Below are 16,157 nucleotides of genomic sequence, written 5' to 3' on the forward strand. Positions count from 1 at the left end.
ATCAAAAACTATGGCCTTTAAAGGACACGATCCAGCAAGAACTAAAATAGTAATAGATAACAAGATCTTAGAACAACTGAATTCATTTAACTACCTAGAATGTACGATCACATATGAAAATGAAAAAGATATAAACGTAAAAACTGCAAAATATTTAAAAATAACAGATGTAATGAACTCTATATTTAAACCAAACCTAGTTCAAAAACAAACCAGACTAAAAGTATACAATATGTTAGCCCTACCAGTCTTATTGCATGGAAGTGAAATCTGGACAATAAAACAAAAAGACAAAGATTAATAACAGCAGAAATGAAGTTTATGAGAAAAACTGCAAAGTATACTCTATTTGATAACAAAAGAAACGAAGAAATTATGAAAGAATTAAACCAAGAATCAGTAATAGAAAAAAATTAAAAAATATAAACATAAATGGATGGAACACGTTCAAAGAATGAAAATAGAAAGATTACCAAAAACAAGCCTTAAAGTACAAGCCATTAGGAAAAAGAAAACCAGGACATCCTCTTAAACGATTCAACGATGACTTCTAAGGCCAAGCTAGGCCTAAATCCTTGATATGCATGATGATGACATTACAAAACATATATGTACATATATTTGATAATATTCAACTGATATTCTAAGAAGTCTTAGTAAAAAAAAAAAAAAAAAGGTCATTCATTTTTTCTTTTTTAACAAGTTTTTATTTAAAAAAAAAAACATCCATTTTTAGAATAAAATCATATTAAAAATTTCACAATTGAGTAACATATTTTAATTTCTACTTTTATATTTACACATTACTTTTTAATTTAAAATTTGCAATATGAATTTTTTACTCAGAAATATTTGAGCTCAAATTTGCATTATGTTTAAAAATATCCACTTTATCACTTATAAAATACAAATGCAATTAAAATTGAAAACTATTGAATTACTGTATTAGAAGGATTCATAAACTGAATTCATGACAAATGCAAACAATGCAGTATATAAATCACAGGCACGTATTAAAATTAAATGTAGAAGAATGTTACATTAGAAGCATGAAGACCTATAAGCATGATGACATTCTAGAGGAAATTGACATAGTACACCATACAGCAAACCATCACCTGTAACAAACTATTGCTGTAATCGCCAACAAGTTCACAATAGTTAGAGTTGACTGTTGTTCCAAATTTGCCAATTTTTTTATGTTTTAGTAACAACCTTTTTTTAAAAAAATACTACTACTATTATCAACAATTAATTAGAATAAAAATATACTACTATTATCACAACGTATAGATGATTAATGTAATAAACGTGTGATGATGAAAGTCTCAAATATTAAAATAAAACATACAATTTTGTGAAGTTTAATCTTTAATGTTGTAATTAAAAAAATGATTTTGATTTACATTTTAAACTTTATGCATGATTAAAAGTGATAACTTTCATGCCAATTAGAATTTCCTTTCTATAAATGACCAAAGATGAGATGAAAAACATTTAAAAATCAGCAGTTGCTTCAATAAAAATATAGTAATCACATATCTAATTACTATAATTTCATTATTTTACTACGTCAGTTCATTATTACTACAACACCAGAAAGTACCAAGTACTCAAATAATAAATTTTCATAAATACAATATAGAAATCAATTCTCTTTTTTCGTTCACAACTGTCCCAATATGCAATTTAGATATAATTAATTTTTCAAAGGAACATGGGGAGCTATATCACAACCAACAAGTTCAAACAATTACCATGCAGATGACTGTTAGAATGTTTTTAAAAAATTAGATTATACTAAATTTTAGACTGTTTTAAGTTAAAATTTAAAACAATTTTCAATAAATTAATTTTTTTTAAATGAGTAGTAGAGTTTAATTAAAATTAAACTTTTTATTTTATATCTTAGGACATGATAAATAGATTACATGATGAACTGAATTATTAAAAAGGATCCTACCTGCCTCTTAAAATGACATAAATATGTAAAACTAGCTAGGAAATCCGGTGAATCAAATCTGATTTCCTCTTCCTATTTGTCTTCAAACAAAAGCATACAGAATAGTATTCTACAGAATACTAAGTCAAGAATTAACACTGAATTTAAAATCTGGATGACAATACAAGATATATTATGGTTATGTAAAATGGACAAGTATTTTTTTTTTTTTTTAAATTACATAAAATACATTTTAATGCCAAAGTTCACTGACTTCTCAATTACATTTAGTTAGTTACCTGATTGGCTGAAACTTAAGTCACAACCCTTAAAATTTAAGCAGTATAAAGCATACAGAAAATCAAGGATAAAACTGCTTACATTGCCTAAAACTGGATTTCAAATAAATAGTTTAAAAGCCAAAAAAGATGAATTTAGTATAATTATGATTATGAATTACCTGATTTAGGGGACATATGAAGTGCATTAAAATTTCCACTTTTTTATGCCATTTTACCAGTTTCATTTATACACACTGTACAAAAATGTTTCAATCTACTACTCAAATATACCTTTAAAATACATATTTACATAATATACACATTTCATAAATACTGCCCATAAAGTAGAGTCTCCTGAGCAAGCATGTTAATATGTGACAATACCCTAGGCACAGCTTCATTTAAGAAGAGCTAATAGGACAAAAAGAAAAAGAAAAATGTATGTATACTGCCAAAATAACCAAAATTAAAAAGATTAAAATAAAATACACAGTCCATAACATAAAGTGATCATTTAAGAATAATGAGGTATTCAGTTACATGGTTGGCCAGTGAACAAAAAGTAAATATTTAATATTAATTTTTATGGCTAATTTGCCTATTTTTCTTTAGGACTACCTCTTGTATAATGTCATTGGCTTTTTACTCAATTTTTAAAACATTATTGATATTTTAAAGACATACATATATGAAAAATATAAGGAAGGAATAATTTTGGACATACCTTTGTAGGATGTTCTTCTTTTGGAGCAGCATCAAGCGTATAATGATAAACATTTATGTATCACTTCTGAAGTATGACAGAAAGGAAGAGGGATGCAGAAATGTGGAGATAGAAAAATGTGGGAGCTAAAATTGCAGATAAAATGAAGGTATGTGGATTAAAAACCAAGTTTCCAAGAATGGGCTGTAAATTCTTTGGGAAGAAGGTAAAAGATAGAATATTTTTAGGGGAAAGGAGAAGGATAGAATATGACGAATCAAGATTAGAGATGGGAGTCCCACCTCTAATCTGACATTGCTGACTGTTAATGCCAAATTCCTTCTTAATGTCTTCATTTTAATATGATTCTGCCATTGATATCATCTATTCACTCTCTCAGTTTTTCTCAGAACTTTCATCTATGGTTTCTAGTCGTTGTTCAAGTGCTTTATTTCTAACCCAGTTCTCTTATCCACAAGTTAAAACTGGCTTGCACACTGTGTTGTATACAACTAGTTGAGTGTTTTTGACTAATTTCTCTCTTATTCCATATAAATTTATTCAATTGGCTCCCTACCATAGCAGTTTCTAATTCTGTTGTCTATTTTCATATTTAATACGCTAAAATACTAATATGCTTAAAATACCTTTACTTGTTCTATAGGTTCTCCACTGAGAATACAGCTGATATGTTCCTGTTTATTTTCATAGTTTTGGTATTTTTATTTCTGATTGTCATGCCAAATTAGTTATAGCTGTTATTCAATTTAATAAGAGAAACTGAATGGAGCCTTCCATTAGATTTTTTTTTAGGAGTACAACATCATTATATCAAGGAAAGAAGTTTGATATCTTTAATATCAGATTTAATACCACTTTCTTTCATAATGCAATCCACAGATGAGTTAGAGAGGAGATAGTGTGTACCCTTGTATTGCACTTGATTTTCCATCAAGCCATCTTCCTGTACTTCCTTCAGTTCTAACTGCTGACTTACAACTTTATTATTACGGATATCTCAATGGAGTCAGTAGACTCATCGCAGGAGACCCAAACTAGAAAAACAATATCTTTCATATCTCTTCTTGAATTCATTTACAGATGAAGAACTCACAACTGAGTTTGGCAATGAATTCCACTCATTCACCACCCTCCAGGCGAAAAACCTCGTTCTCACACTTTTCTTTAATTTTCAGGGATGACCCCTTGTTCTTCCATCACTATCACACAGCTGAAACATTTCCCCTACATCAATCTTATAAAAACCTTTTAGTAATTTAAATGCCTCTATCATATCCCCCTCTTCTCTGCCTATCAACCAACCTCTGCAATCCACAAGCTCTCGATGTAGAGAGCATTTTTTACATCATTCACCAACTTAGTCATTCTCCTCTGAACTCTCTCTCCAGAACCTCCTCATCTCCAAGGAATCCAGGCGACCAGACCTGAGCACAGTAATTAAAATGTGGAAGTATCAAAACTTTATAAAGGGGAATAATAACCTCTTTATCTCTGGATGTTAGTGTGTCCTCAATAACCATGTAATACTATGTGTTAGGATTAAATAAAAACTGAAATAAAGACGATCTATTGCTCTTTAGAATGTTCCATTTACTCCACATAACTGTAGCATTTGAAAAGCTTTTCTCTGTACCTTATCATATGCCTTTTCCAGGTATATGACAAGCCTATAAACTTTTCTAACTCCTCAAACCTTTTCTACAAACCTTAAGTATGAATCCTTGTTATATTCCCACAATTTCTGAACTATTTGTTGTCAACTAAAAATCTGATCTTAAGAACCTCTATTTGGCCTACACCCAGCTTGTTCCTCTCCAAGTTACTGTTCCACAATTTTTCTTAGCATTTTCTCAAGTATATTTGCATATATCTTACATGGAACACATAGTAGAGAAATTCCTCTGCAATTCTAATTCTCACATTTAGTTCATTTATTTAAGCATTTCTGGTCGAATATTGTCTACTCCAGTTGCCTTTTCACATGTCAGGCTTTTGACAGATTTTTATACCTCAAGCATTGCTATGTACACCTGATTGCATTCCTCTCGAATATTTACTACTACTGTTTTGCCACTGATGATTTCATTTAACAGTCTTTCAAATTAATCACTCCACAGATCTGGAATATCTTTATCTTCAATTTTCTTGTCACTTTTATCATCTTTGATTTCTTTTATAGTACTCTTTCCTCCAATTATAAGTTTTTGCTATAATCTCCACTACATTTTGCCACCTCTTCCTGATATTTATCCTCTATTCTTACCAAAGTATTTCCTTGACTATTTGTTTAGCTTCTTTTATACAGTTTAACTCTCTTACATTTATCTCTCTGGTCTTTTTAAGACATCTGCAGACTTGTTTGCCAGGGACTTTCAGCATGTTTCTTTGTCAGGACTGCTTCTTTGGTTTCTTGTGTCCACCATTGTATTCTCATTTTTCTATCCTTGCAGACAACTTTGCCACATATCTCCCTAGCTGAATCAGTCAGAGGTTTATCAGTGAGATTTCAATGGTTTGGTTCTTGTTTTCAAACTTTTCTTTTTTTTAATAATATTTGTATAGGTGAGTCTACAGATCACCTGTAAAAGCTGTTTATCTATAACTTTTTAAAAAAACTTTCTTATATACTATTCTTTTCAATGCAATATTCATTTTTATTTCAATTTCAAATCTGCTGTATAATCTTGTATTCTGAACAAACACATGAAGTTATTGTATCAACAATAGTCAATGAAGATTTCGGATTTCATATGTCTACTCTCCATGAAAACTTGTGCACGTCTTTATGTTGGTGTTAGTAATGACTAACACCATGTTTTTCCATGTGGACTTACAACAATATACAATATCAACACATTTTATAAATATAAGATAAGCAACAAAAACAAAAGAATTCTTCTCATTTTTACAAATAACAATGAATTAATTAAATATGCTCACCTTTAATCTCCCAGAACTGTGTATATTAACACCCAAATTAGAAAAATTGCATATTGGAAATTGCTAGAATTAAAATGAGTAATAATTCAAATATGAATAACTTTTGCTTTCAATTTAAAACAGATAACTTAATTATACAAGGCATGTTCAAAAAAAGAATGAACTTTTGCTATAAAGACTTTATTACTCATGTGAACGCATGTTCCTCTTCAAAGTGGTCCCCTCTGCTGGCAATACACCGTTCTCAACATTTCTTCCATTATTGGAATACTTACTGAAACGCACTTTCTGTGATAGTGCACAATTCTCTTATCACATTCTCTTGAATCTCCTCTATGGTTTGGAAACAACGTCCTTTCAAAGTGGTTTTAAATTTGGGAAACAGGAAAAAAGTCTGCCATGGCTAAGTCCGAAGAATAGGGTGGATGGGGTGCAATGGATGTATGATGTTTTGCTATATAATTGCAGATGAGGGGCAATGTGTGAGCTGGCACATTGCCGTGGTGCAACATCCAAGTCTGATGTTCCCACAATTCCGGCCTCATCCTGCACTCAGCATCCCTCAAATGCGATAAAACTTCCTGGTGCAACTCTTTGTTTACCATCTGACCACGTAGTACAAACTCATAATGGACAATGCATTTCCAATCAAAGAACACAATCAGCATTACATTGATCTTTGATTGACTCATTCGTGCTTTTTTTTGGTCAAAGAGACCCTTTCCCCACCCACTGCGACAATTCATCTTGGATTCAACATCAAGCCATAAACCCATGTTTCATCTTCTGTTATGATGTACTTCAGAAAGTCTTCATTACCATTTGCATTGGCAAGCAGTTCCTGACTGATTTCAACATAGTTCTCTTTCTGATCATCAGTCAACAAACACGACATGAATTTTGCACTGATGTGATGCATTTGAAGTTTTTCAATCAAAATTTGATGGCAAGATCCTGTGCTGATGCCCACTTCATCAGCAACTTCTCAAACAGCTAAACAATGATTTCCATGAATCACAGCACAAACTCTCACTCAACATGGTCGTCGTCTATTGATGTGGAAGGTCATCCAGGCCTGGGATCTTCGCAGACCAATGTTCTGTTCTTTTTAAAAATGCTTAAATCACTCATAGCACTGCGTTTTGCTCATAGAGTCCTTCCCGTATGCTTGGTTAAGCAATTGAATGGCTGTAAAATTTTTACAAAGTTTGCAGCAAAATTTCACACACACACACAAGTTGTTCTTCAAGCTCTTTTATTGTCACTTTGTCACTTATCCAACAAACAGCTTGTGCATGTGCTCACTTCAGTAGATGTAACACGATGACTAATGCTCACAGCAGAACATGGCAAATGGCAGTGTTAGTTGTCAAAACCTACTGCTAGGTGCACTCATAGACGCAGTGCACTCTCTATGCCGGTTGGTATGCTATTTACAAAGTTCGGTTTATTTTTTTGAACATCCCTCATATAACACAGAACAGGTCATGTTCTAACTCTATATATATATATATATATATATATATATATATATATATGTTAAAAATACCAAGCAATTTTAAACCTGTTTTTACTCCATTTCCCAAGTAAGCAAACAGACGATAAGTCAAGTTTGCACCTGCAAATGATGCAAGTCTAGCTGATCCTACAGGTAGTGCAAGACCAAGGCAAAGGTGGCATAAGCTCTGATCACTAATCTTAATATTTACCCTTAATGCCAAAACACATCTCCAAGAAGGGGATGCATGACGTTTTGTATTAAAGGCAAGGAGCCACTTCCCTTTAATACAAAACATCATGCATCCCCTTCTTGGAGATGTGTTTTGGCATTAAGGGTAAATATTAAGATTAGTGATCAGAGCTTATGCCACCTTTACCATGAGTTGCCTTGGTCTTGCACTACCTGTAGGATCAGCTAGACTTGCATCATTTGCAAGTGTAAACTTGACTTATTGTTTGTTTGCTTACTTGGGAAATGGAGTAAAACCAGGTTTAAAATTGCTTGGTATTTTTAACATTTATTATACCCAAGGTAAAATACTTTCTACACATACACAAATAAAAAAACGGTCCTGGTACATTTATTCAAGTATACTTGAGAAATGGTTGAGAAGGATTGTGGAAGAAAAGCTTGGTGAAGAACAAGCTGGATTGGATTCAGGTCAAATAGAGGCTGTCAGGATCAGATCTTCACTTTACGACAAATAGTGGAAAAACATGGGAATATAACAAAGATCTGTATTTAAGTTTTGTCGATTTGGAAAAGGCACATGACAAGGTGCCAAGAGAGAGAAGCTATTCAATATACTACAGTTATATGGTGTCAATGGGACATTATATCAAGCAATACTCAGTCTTTGAGTTGTAAGTCAGCAGTTAGAATTGAAGGAAGTACAGGAAGATGGTTTAATGTTAAATCTGGTGTAAGGATGTACGTTATCCTCTCTGGTATTCATTTACTATATGGATCACATTATGAAGCAAAGTGGTATTAAACCTGATATCAAAATTGGAGATGTTAATGTCAGCTCTTTGCTTTATGCGGACGATGTTATACTTCTAAATAAATCTGCTACAAATCTGCAAAATATTCTCCGACTAAATTGAATAACTGTTGTAATAGATATGGTTGAAGGTCAGCAATGACAAAGACAATGAAAACAGGCAGATGAAAATATCTACTGCATTGTGAATAGAGAACCTATAGAACAAGTAAAACATTTCAGCTACCTAGGCACAATTTTTAGTGAAGATAGTAAATTAAATACGAAAACAAACAGCAGAATTAACAAAGGTGGTATGGTAGGAAGTTAATTGAATAAATTTATATGGAATAAGAGAGAAATTAGTCAAAATGCTAAATTAGCTGTATACAAGATAGCATTCAAACCAATTTTAACTTATGGATTTGAGAGCTGGGTTAGAAATAAACCACTTGATCAAAGACTAGAGACTGCATATATAAAAGTCCTGAGAAAGATTACCTGAGTGAACAGATGGCATCAATGGCAATATCATATTAAAAATGAGGAAGGAAAGAACTTGACATTCTTAGCATTGAGAAATGCATTAGGAGGGCTAATCTCAGCTTGTATGGTCACTTAAACAGAATGGGAGAGGAAAGATTGGCAAACAAGTGTTCTCTGCCAGGTTGGCAGGAAAAAGACCCAGAGGAAGACCAAGATATAGGTGGATTGATACAGTAAAAAATGCCTCAGAAGACAGAGATATAAGATCTGATAATGTTCGTGTTCTTGACAGGTAACAGATTGATATGGAGGAAAATTGTGGATAGGAAGTTAGTAATGATGTAAATTTTTCATGTAGTACTATCATATCCTGTACACCCCTTGAGGGTACACATCAGGAATTTGATGATCATGAAAAACATTTTTATAAGAATCATAAATTATTTATTAAAAGATCTTTTATACAATATGTATTTTATATTAAGAACCAGAGAAGACCAAGTGGCAAAGTTCAATTATAAATGCAGACTAACTTACAAATATAGTGGCTTTTACTTAACAGTAACTTATTCAACTCATATGCACTGCTAATTTTTAGTTAAAAGTAAATGTTTTCATTTTGTTTAACCTGAATAACAAAAATCATTTTTGCTACTCTGAATATTAGTACCCATTGGTCAATATAATTATCATCAACATGCGGAACATAAAACATGACACAGTAAATGGCTTCATAGATAAACATATGTATTTATAGTATGACATCTGTTGCTTCTTCATTACAGCTGCACCATCATGAGTACATCAAGCTAAGGGTTTTTTTTGGAATTTATAAAAAATATCAGGACTACCAAAATAACTCTAATTGTAGACTACAAAGCAAACTTCTAACAATGCACCTTACATTAAAAATACTGAAAAATACTATCATCATGATTTTAACATAGTTATGTATGAAAAACCAAAAGAAGAAGTATTTGCTTCTGTGCTCAGTTTATATATGAATTGCTGGACAAAATTTTAGATGCATTTGGCAATAATGACATCAGACTTAAGGTTGATTGCCAATCTATGTGTACACATATAGCACTGTAGATTTGGATGAAATTTGGTAAATGGACAACTTTTAGTACTACTATTAAGCTAAATAATATGAAATATGATTCTGCACAGTTTGATATAGCATAAGGTTGAATTATCTAGTAACTGATTGATCCAGAAGACAAGGAATTCCTGTTGGCACAGAGAGAAAATGGGAAGTATAGACAGGGCACTTTCAAAGAAAGAAGATACATCAAAGAAGCAGAAGAAAATTTTATAAAGAGAAAGTTAATTAACTGCTTTCAATAGGCACTTTGACATCTATGTCATCTAAAAGTGAAGGAAACAATTCTTGTTGCAAACAAGCAAAGCTATCAACTTCAGAATAATGGCCAAAATGAAGAAAAAAAATTACTGTAGGTGTTAGCCATGATGTTGCAAAACTTAGTAATCAGAAAACAGCAATGGTAGTAATTTCATCAATTAAGAGCATATGTCACAATTCCTCAGAATAGCGAAGATCATATGCAGGTTCCCAGTAAACAATGTGAAACATTCTTGTTTTAGATATAAAAAAATCAATACAAAAACAATAAACACACAGTGATACAAGTGCTAGTCTCCAAATGCAACCAAAGTGATGTTACCTCAACAACAGACTGAAAATTCAGAAATAAAACAGAGTTTGACTGGCTGAAATCAACAAAATGTTCCTGAGCTTTATAAGTATTCAACAAAAGGCTATACTGAAAAAATTACATCACAAACTCTTTGAAATAACTCAGTAGTTTGAGCACTTCAGAGAAGTAAGTTGCATAATATCAAATTTACAAAATGGAATGGTACAGTTTTTATTTATTTATATTTATTTATGGTCAGTGGAGGCTTGTGGCTTGAGGGGGGGGGGGGTGCTGCAACTTTCAAAATATACATACACACTGTAAGTACAGTGTATACGTGTTTGGATAAAATTATGGTAAAAATTTTAAAAAAATTTAACATGAAAAAATATTGTTTATTATCGATAAAATTATACAGGTTAGTATAATTCAAAATTACTTAAAAATAAAATCCATTCCTTTAACTGTAATTAAAGGAATGGATTTACGATTTTTGGACATACAATTAAATCCTTTAATTGTAATGTCCAAATATTTAAAGAGACAGAGTAAAAACATGATAAGCACTACAAACACTCTACTACTGGTGCAAACTGCATATAAACAACAGTGGAATTGTGCGACGGACAGTGCCGCATTATGCTAATAGCTCATATCTCATTATGACGTACATATGCTTGTGCACATAGCAATATGACACTGTGGTAAACATGGTGCTGCTAACATCCTTCGCCCTCCTAAGTGCTACAAGATGGATTTTTATTATTTTTTATACAAAATGAGAGAATTGTATAGGATTGTTGATTATAAAATTAAATATTACAAGCAAATATAAATAAATAAATATATTTATATATCGAGAAAAATTGGGGGTGCTGCAGTTCTGTAGTACCTATGCACAAGCTGCCCCTGTTTATGGTAATCTCGTACACAAAATGTTGTTAAGCCTAATATTAGTACTGTGGACATGTGAGCAGAAAAAAAAAAAAAGGAACCTGTTAACATTGTACTGAAGACATAGGTCGTATTCTTTAGGAAAATACACAAGAGGGGTGGAAATAGTTCCAAAACACAACAGGAAAGCATGGAAATCCTCTGATCAACAGCGGAATCCATGCTTATAATGGGTAATTAGTTCCAAGAGGTTTCAGGATAGTATAGAAGTTGAGTGTCAATAGTTTTCTCCAATACTTTAAAAAGAGATGAAGTGACAAATATTGAATAGTATTTTGATTGTAAAGATTTCACACACACACACACACTGCACACCTTGTCTATCAGTTCAGAGCTGCTAGTCAATCTCAGTCATCCAATTCAAGAATCATCTGCTACATCCTCTTTGTCCTCTTTAAAATGCTTAAACTCTCAAAATGTTTGGGCTCAGGACAGTTTTGTTCCATCATGTGTTTGTAATAACATTTTAGTGTGTTTCAGTGAGACTTCTATCCAGCTTTACACTAAAGTTGATAATGATCTGTTCTTCCATTTTTTTGGTTCCTGATAACAATAAATATGATGCACAAAGAATGTCCATATGCAAAAAAGGTGACTTAAGGCCAACTAGGCCTTAGCATTGGTGATAAATCCAAGAGTGATACATAAGGTAGCCTAAAAAATCAGTAGCATTACTTTTTTGCCTGTGTATTTAAAAATAAATAGAAATAAACAAACAAAAAAGCAGAAAAACCCATCATATGTACTTACACCTGGATTAAAACTAAATATGCTTTCAAAGTGCTGATGAATACATTCAAAGAACTGAACAACTTCTCTGTATTCTAACAGTCCAGAGCTTGAGTTATGAATTCTGAAAAATAATGCAAAAGAAAAGTATGAAGCAGTGAAATGCAACTAAATTGTTTCATTTATTTTCAAGTAAAGCGAATAAATTTGTTTTAAAAATATTTTTATATAAATGGAAGTCACCTTTAGTATAATATTACTTATTAGTTAAAACATTAAGAAAAAAAAAAAACTGAACTTTATTCACAAGGAGTTGACACATTTACCTACCTGTAAGGCTACAAATTAAATGTTAAACATTGATGATTGAATTTTGTTATTAAAAAGAATACTGACTGAAAAAAACATATGTGGAAATCTTCAATGGAAAGATGATCATATATTTGTTGCACTTTATGTTTTTACTTTAAGGATTTTCTTATTTTAATATTTATTTAGTACTGAATTTATGTAATGAATATTTACATAATTTATTTTTACTGAATTTATATTTATTTTTACTGAATGAATATTTACTGAATATTTAAGTAAATGCCATGTAAATGAGATTATATAGGGTCAGTGAATGTTTATTGCAAAATGACCAGTTCTAATAACTAAATACTCGATTGGCTAGGTAGTAATTTATTATGTCTATACACAAATGCCAGGAGGATCAGAAACAAAGGGGTTGAGTTCGTTGCTTTATTGAATATGATATGGCCTAAGATTGTTGACATTAGTGAAACTTGGCTATCAGAATCAGATACAGTAACAACAGGGATCGAATGTAATGGGCATACTATTCTTAGGAATGACAGAAGAGATAGGAGAGGAGGACTACTAATAATGATATCAGATGACTAAAAGAGAAGGAGTACTACTACTAATGATATCAGATAAGACTAAGTCCAGTTATGGTAGAAACACAAGAAAACAATGATGGTAACAATGTCCCATGTAGTGGTGAGTTCAAGTCTGTCTGGTGTGAAGTGGAGGCTAACAAAATGAAATATATGGTGGAGTGTTGCTACAGACCTGGCAGTTCAGCTGCAGGGGATGCAGAAATGCATCGGCAATTTAGCCTTATGGGTACCAAATGAGTGATCATTATGGGTGACTTTAATTTTCAAACATTGATTGGGTAGATAAGAAATCTCATGATAAGAAAGAAAAGGAAGTTATTGAATTGTTGTGAGACAACTTTCTCAAGCAGCATATGAAAGAAGAAACTCGAGATCAAAAAGTGTTGAATTTGCTCATAGTGTCAGAAGGGGGGTGGTGTCTGTATGGCTATTTTACCAGCACTTTGCTGACAGTGATCATGCTGTGCTTTCTTGGGAAGTATCTGTTTGTATTGATGCTTCATTTAGAACAAGTTACATGTTGAACTACAAAGCTGGAAATTATAGTCAACTTAGGAGAATGCTATCTCTGGTCCCATGGTATCAGTTAATAAATGGGAAAAATGTCAGCAATGAATGGGAATCTTTGAAAAAGTGCTTAAATGAAGTGATATCTGAATGTATCCTTAGTGTTCAAAGAATAAATAAGTTGGGAATAAAACAGATGTGCCTTATTAAGCAAGAGATTCACAAGAAGAAGATGATGTGGAAAGAATATCCTGAGAATGAGAGAGGAGTTATGAAATATATAAACTGCAGGCCAGAAAAGTAATGAGTATTGTGCAGAAAGCTAAATCGGAGTATGAAAAATTAGCCATGCAAACTAAAGGCATCCAAAACAATTTCAGCATTATGCTGCAAGCAAAAGAAGAATGGACGTGAAAGAATAACTTTACTGAATGCAGATGTTACGCCAGTGCCAGAAGCTAAGGAGATTGTTCAGTTAATGAGTGCTCACTTTGCTAAGATTATATCAACCAGGTGTATATAACATGGTGCACAGTTACTGCTACATTGGAAGAAGAGGTTCATGAAATGCATGGAATATATCGAAAAATGGTTATTATTCTCCAAGATCGTGAATCACAAGTTAAAAAACTTACTTAGAAAAGTATTTTCCAGACTGCCAGACATTACAAAAAAACTCAGACCTTTTGGTTCTCGTCCCCCCCCCTGCCCTAGATATATGGTTTACCTAAAATCCACAAACACCTTATACCCACCCCTCCAAGACCTATAATAGATGCCACTGATGCCCCATACTGTTTGACAGTATGGGGGATCAGTGTCCATAGCATTCCCCTGAACAATGCAGAGGCAAATCAACACACACCTCAATCTCTCTTTCTGTGGCAAAATGGTAGAACATGAACCTCAGCCGAATTTACATTGAAGTGAGCCTGGACAGAAGCCTAATCTATAAAAGGCACATCATCATCAACCTGTCCAACAAAATTAAAACAAGCAATAATATTATTTCAAGGCTTGCTGGAACAACCTAGGGTTGCGGTGCAGACGTCCTAAGGTCATCTGCACTAGCCCTCACATTCTCTGCCACAAAATACTGTACCCCGTATGGGAAAGAAGTGAACACACTAACATTATAGACACCCAGCTAAACTCTACCATGTGTGCAAGTAGTGGAACACTGAGAAGCATCCCTCTCTCCTGGCTGCCTGTCCTATCTAACATTACTCTGCCAAATATACAGAGAAGACAAGCCTCGATTAAAGAATTCAATAAAGTAATGAGCAACCTGCTCCTGCCTCTGCACCAGCCTCTCATAAATCCACCTAGTTTTCACCTAAAATCAAGAAACCCTTTCTGGTCCATGGATGAACTCTCTTCAGCTGCCTCACCATCAACACCTGACATGTGGAGAGAACACTGGTCCAACAATCTTCCAACAAATGGCTTCATGGTTGAAGATCCCTGTGCTCTGTAGCCTGATTCTTCTCTTCCTAGGAAAAGCTGGTCATCTATCAACAGGATCAGAACTAACCAGGGCAGATGTAGCTACCTACTAAATAAATGGAGACTGTCAGACCAACTTTATTGTGACTGTTACCCCGTGGCCCAAACGACCACTCATATTGTGAATGACTGCCCAAGGTGCCAATTTCATGGTGGTGGCCTCCAGGACATCCACCAGGTGACAGATGAGGCCCTAGATTGGCTTTCTAGACTACATTGGCCTGTAGCTGCTTTGTATTCCTTTTGCCATAAGAATATATAAATAAAACTGGACTTACCACATCCTATATAAACAAACTCTATCCATTTTAAAACCTTGATTGACAATCTAACTTTAAATAATGCAAATATATTGGTAATCTTTGACATCACCTCACATTTACCAATATTTACTTAAATGACACCTTAACCCTCTTAAAAAAACGTTTTTCCTTCTATCTTAGATGTCATTTTCTTCACCATTGATTCTGGTTATTTTCCTTGGAAGAACAAAATTTACAATCAAATAGAGGGAACTGCTATGGGTTCACCCCACCCCCCCACCTTTTTGCCAATTTTTACATGGGTACCAAAGCTATAGACTCAGCCCCTCTCAAACCTATCTGGCTAAGATATGTAGGTGATGTGTTCTCTATTTGGCCTCTCATTGTTCAGACATGTTAGCCTTCTTCCTCAGTCACCTCAAATAGTCTGCATCCAAGAATCCAGTTTAAGATGAAAAAGGAAAATAACAATAGTTTACCCTTCCTAGACACCTTAGTAACACATCTTCCTAACAATAACCCTTACTTCACTGTATATAGAAAACTGCTCACACACAAACTTTTCCACCACACCCCTCTCAACAATATGTCATTATTAAAACTCTAACCAATAAAGTGTATAATATTGTTCCAGTGGAACTTCTCTTTCAACCACATACACAGCACCTTCCTTTCCAATGGCTACAGTGATTACAAAATTTAAAAAAATAATTAATTCCTCCTCCATTCCTTGGTCATCACTTTAAGAAGGATTTCAGAAATGCCGTCACCATCCA

At 33.1% G+C, this 16,157-nt stretch overlaps 1 protein-coding gene across 2 annotated transcripts in view; it reads right to left on the minus strand.

Annotated features, from left to right (window-relative positions):
• Positions 1–753: 753 nt before the first annotated feature.
• The window catches only part of LOC150103295 (centromere protein L-like), a 139,167-nt gene continuing 123,763 nt past the window's right edge, over positions 754–16,157 (minus strand). Inside the window, exons 9-11 of one of the 2 annotated variants that reach the window (XM_090398025.1) lie at positions 12,222–12,324; positions 5,888–5,950; positions 754–2,634 (exon numbers count right to left, since the gene is read on the minus strand). In XM_090398025.1, coding sequence (XP_090254151.1) covers positions 2,548–2,634; positions 5,888–5,950; positions 12,222–12,324 — 253 coding nt within the window. In that variant the 3' untranslated portion in view covers positions 754–2,547. The remainder of the gene's footprint in view (positions 2,635–5,887; positions 5,951–12,221; positions 12,325–16,157) is intronic. The other variant, XM_090398026.1, reaches the window with a different exon arrangement.

The sequence above is a fragment of the Typopeltis vanoorti genome, chromosome 9, assembly GCF_054136105.1.
Source record: "Typopeltis vanoorti isolate ZY-2024b chromosome 9, IOZ_Tvanoo_1.0, whole genome shotgun sequence".
NCBI lineage: Eukaryota > Metazoa > Arthropoda > Arachnida > Uropygi > Thelyphonidae > Typopeltis > Typopeltis vanoorti.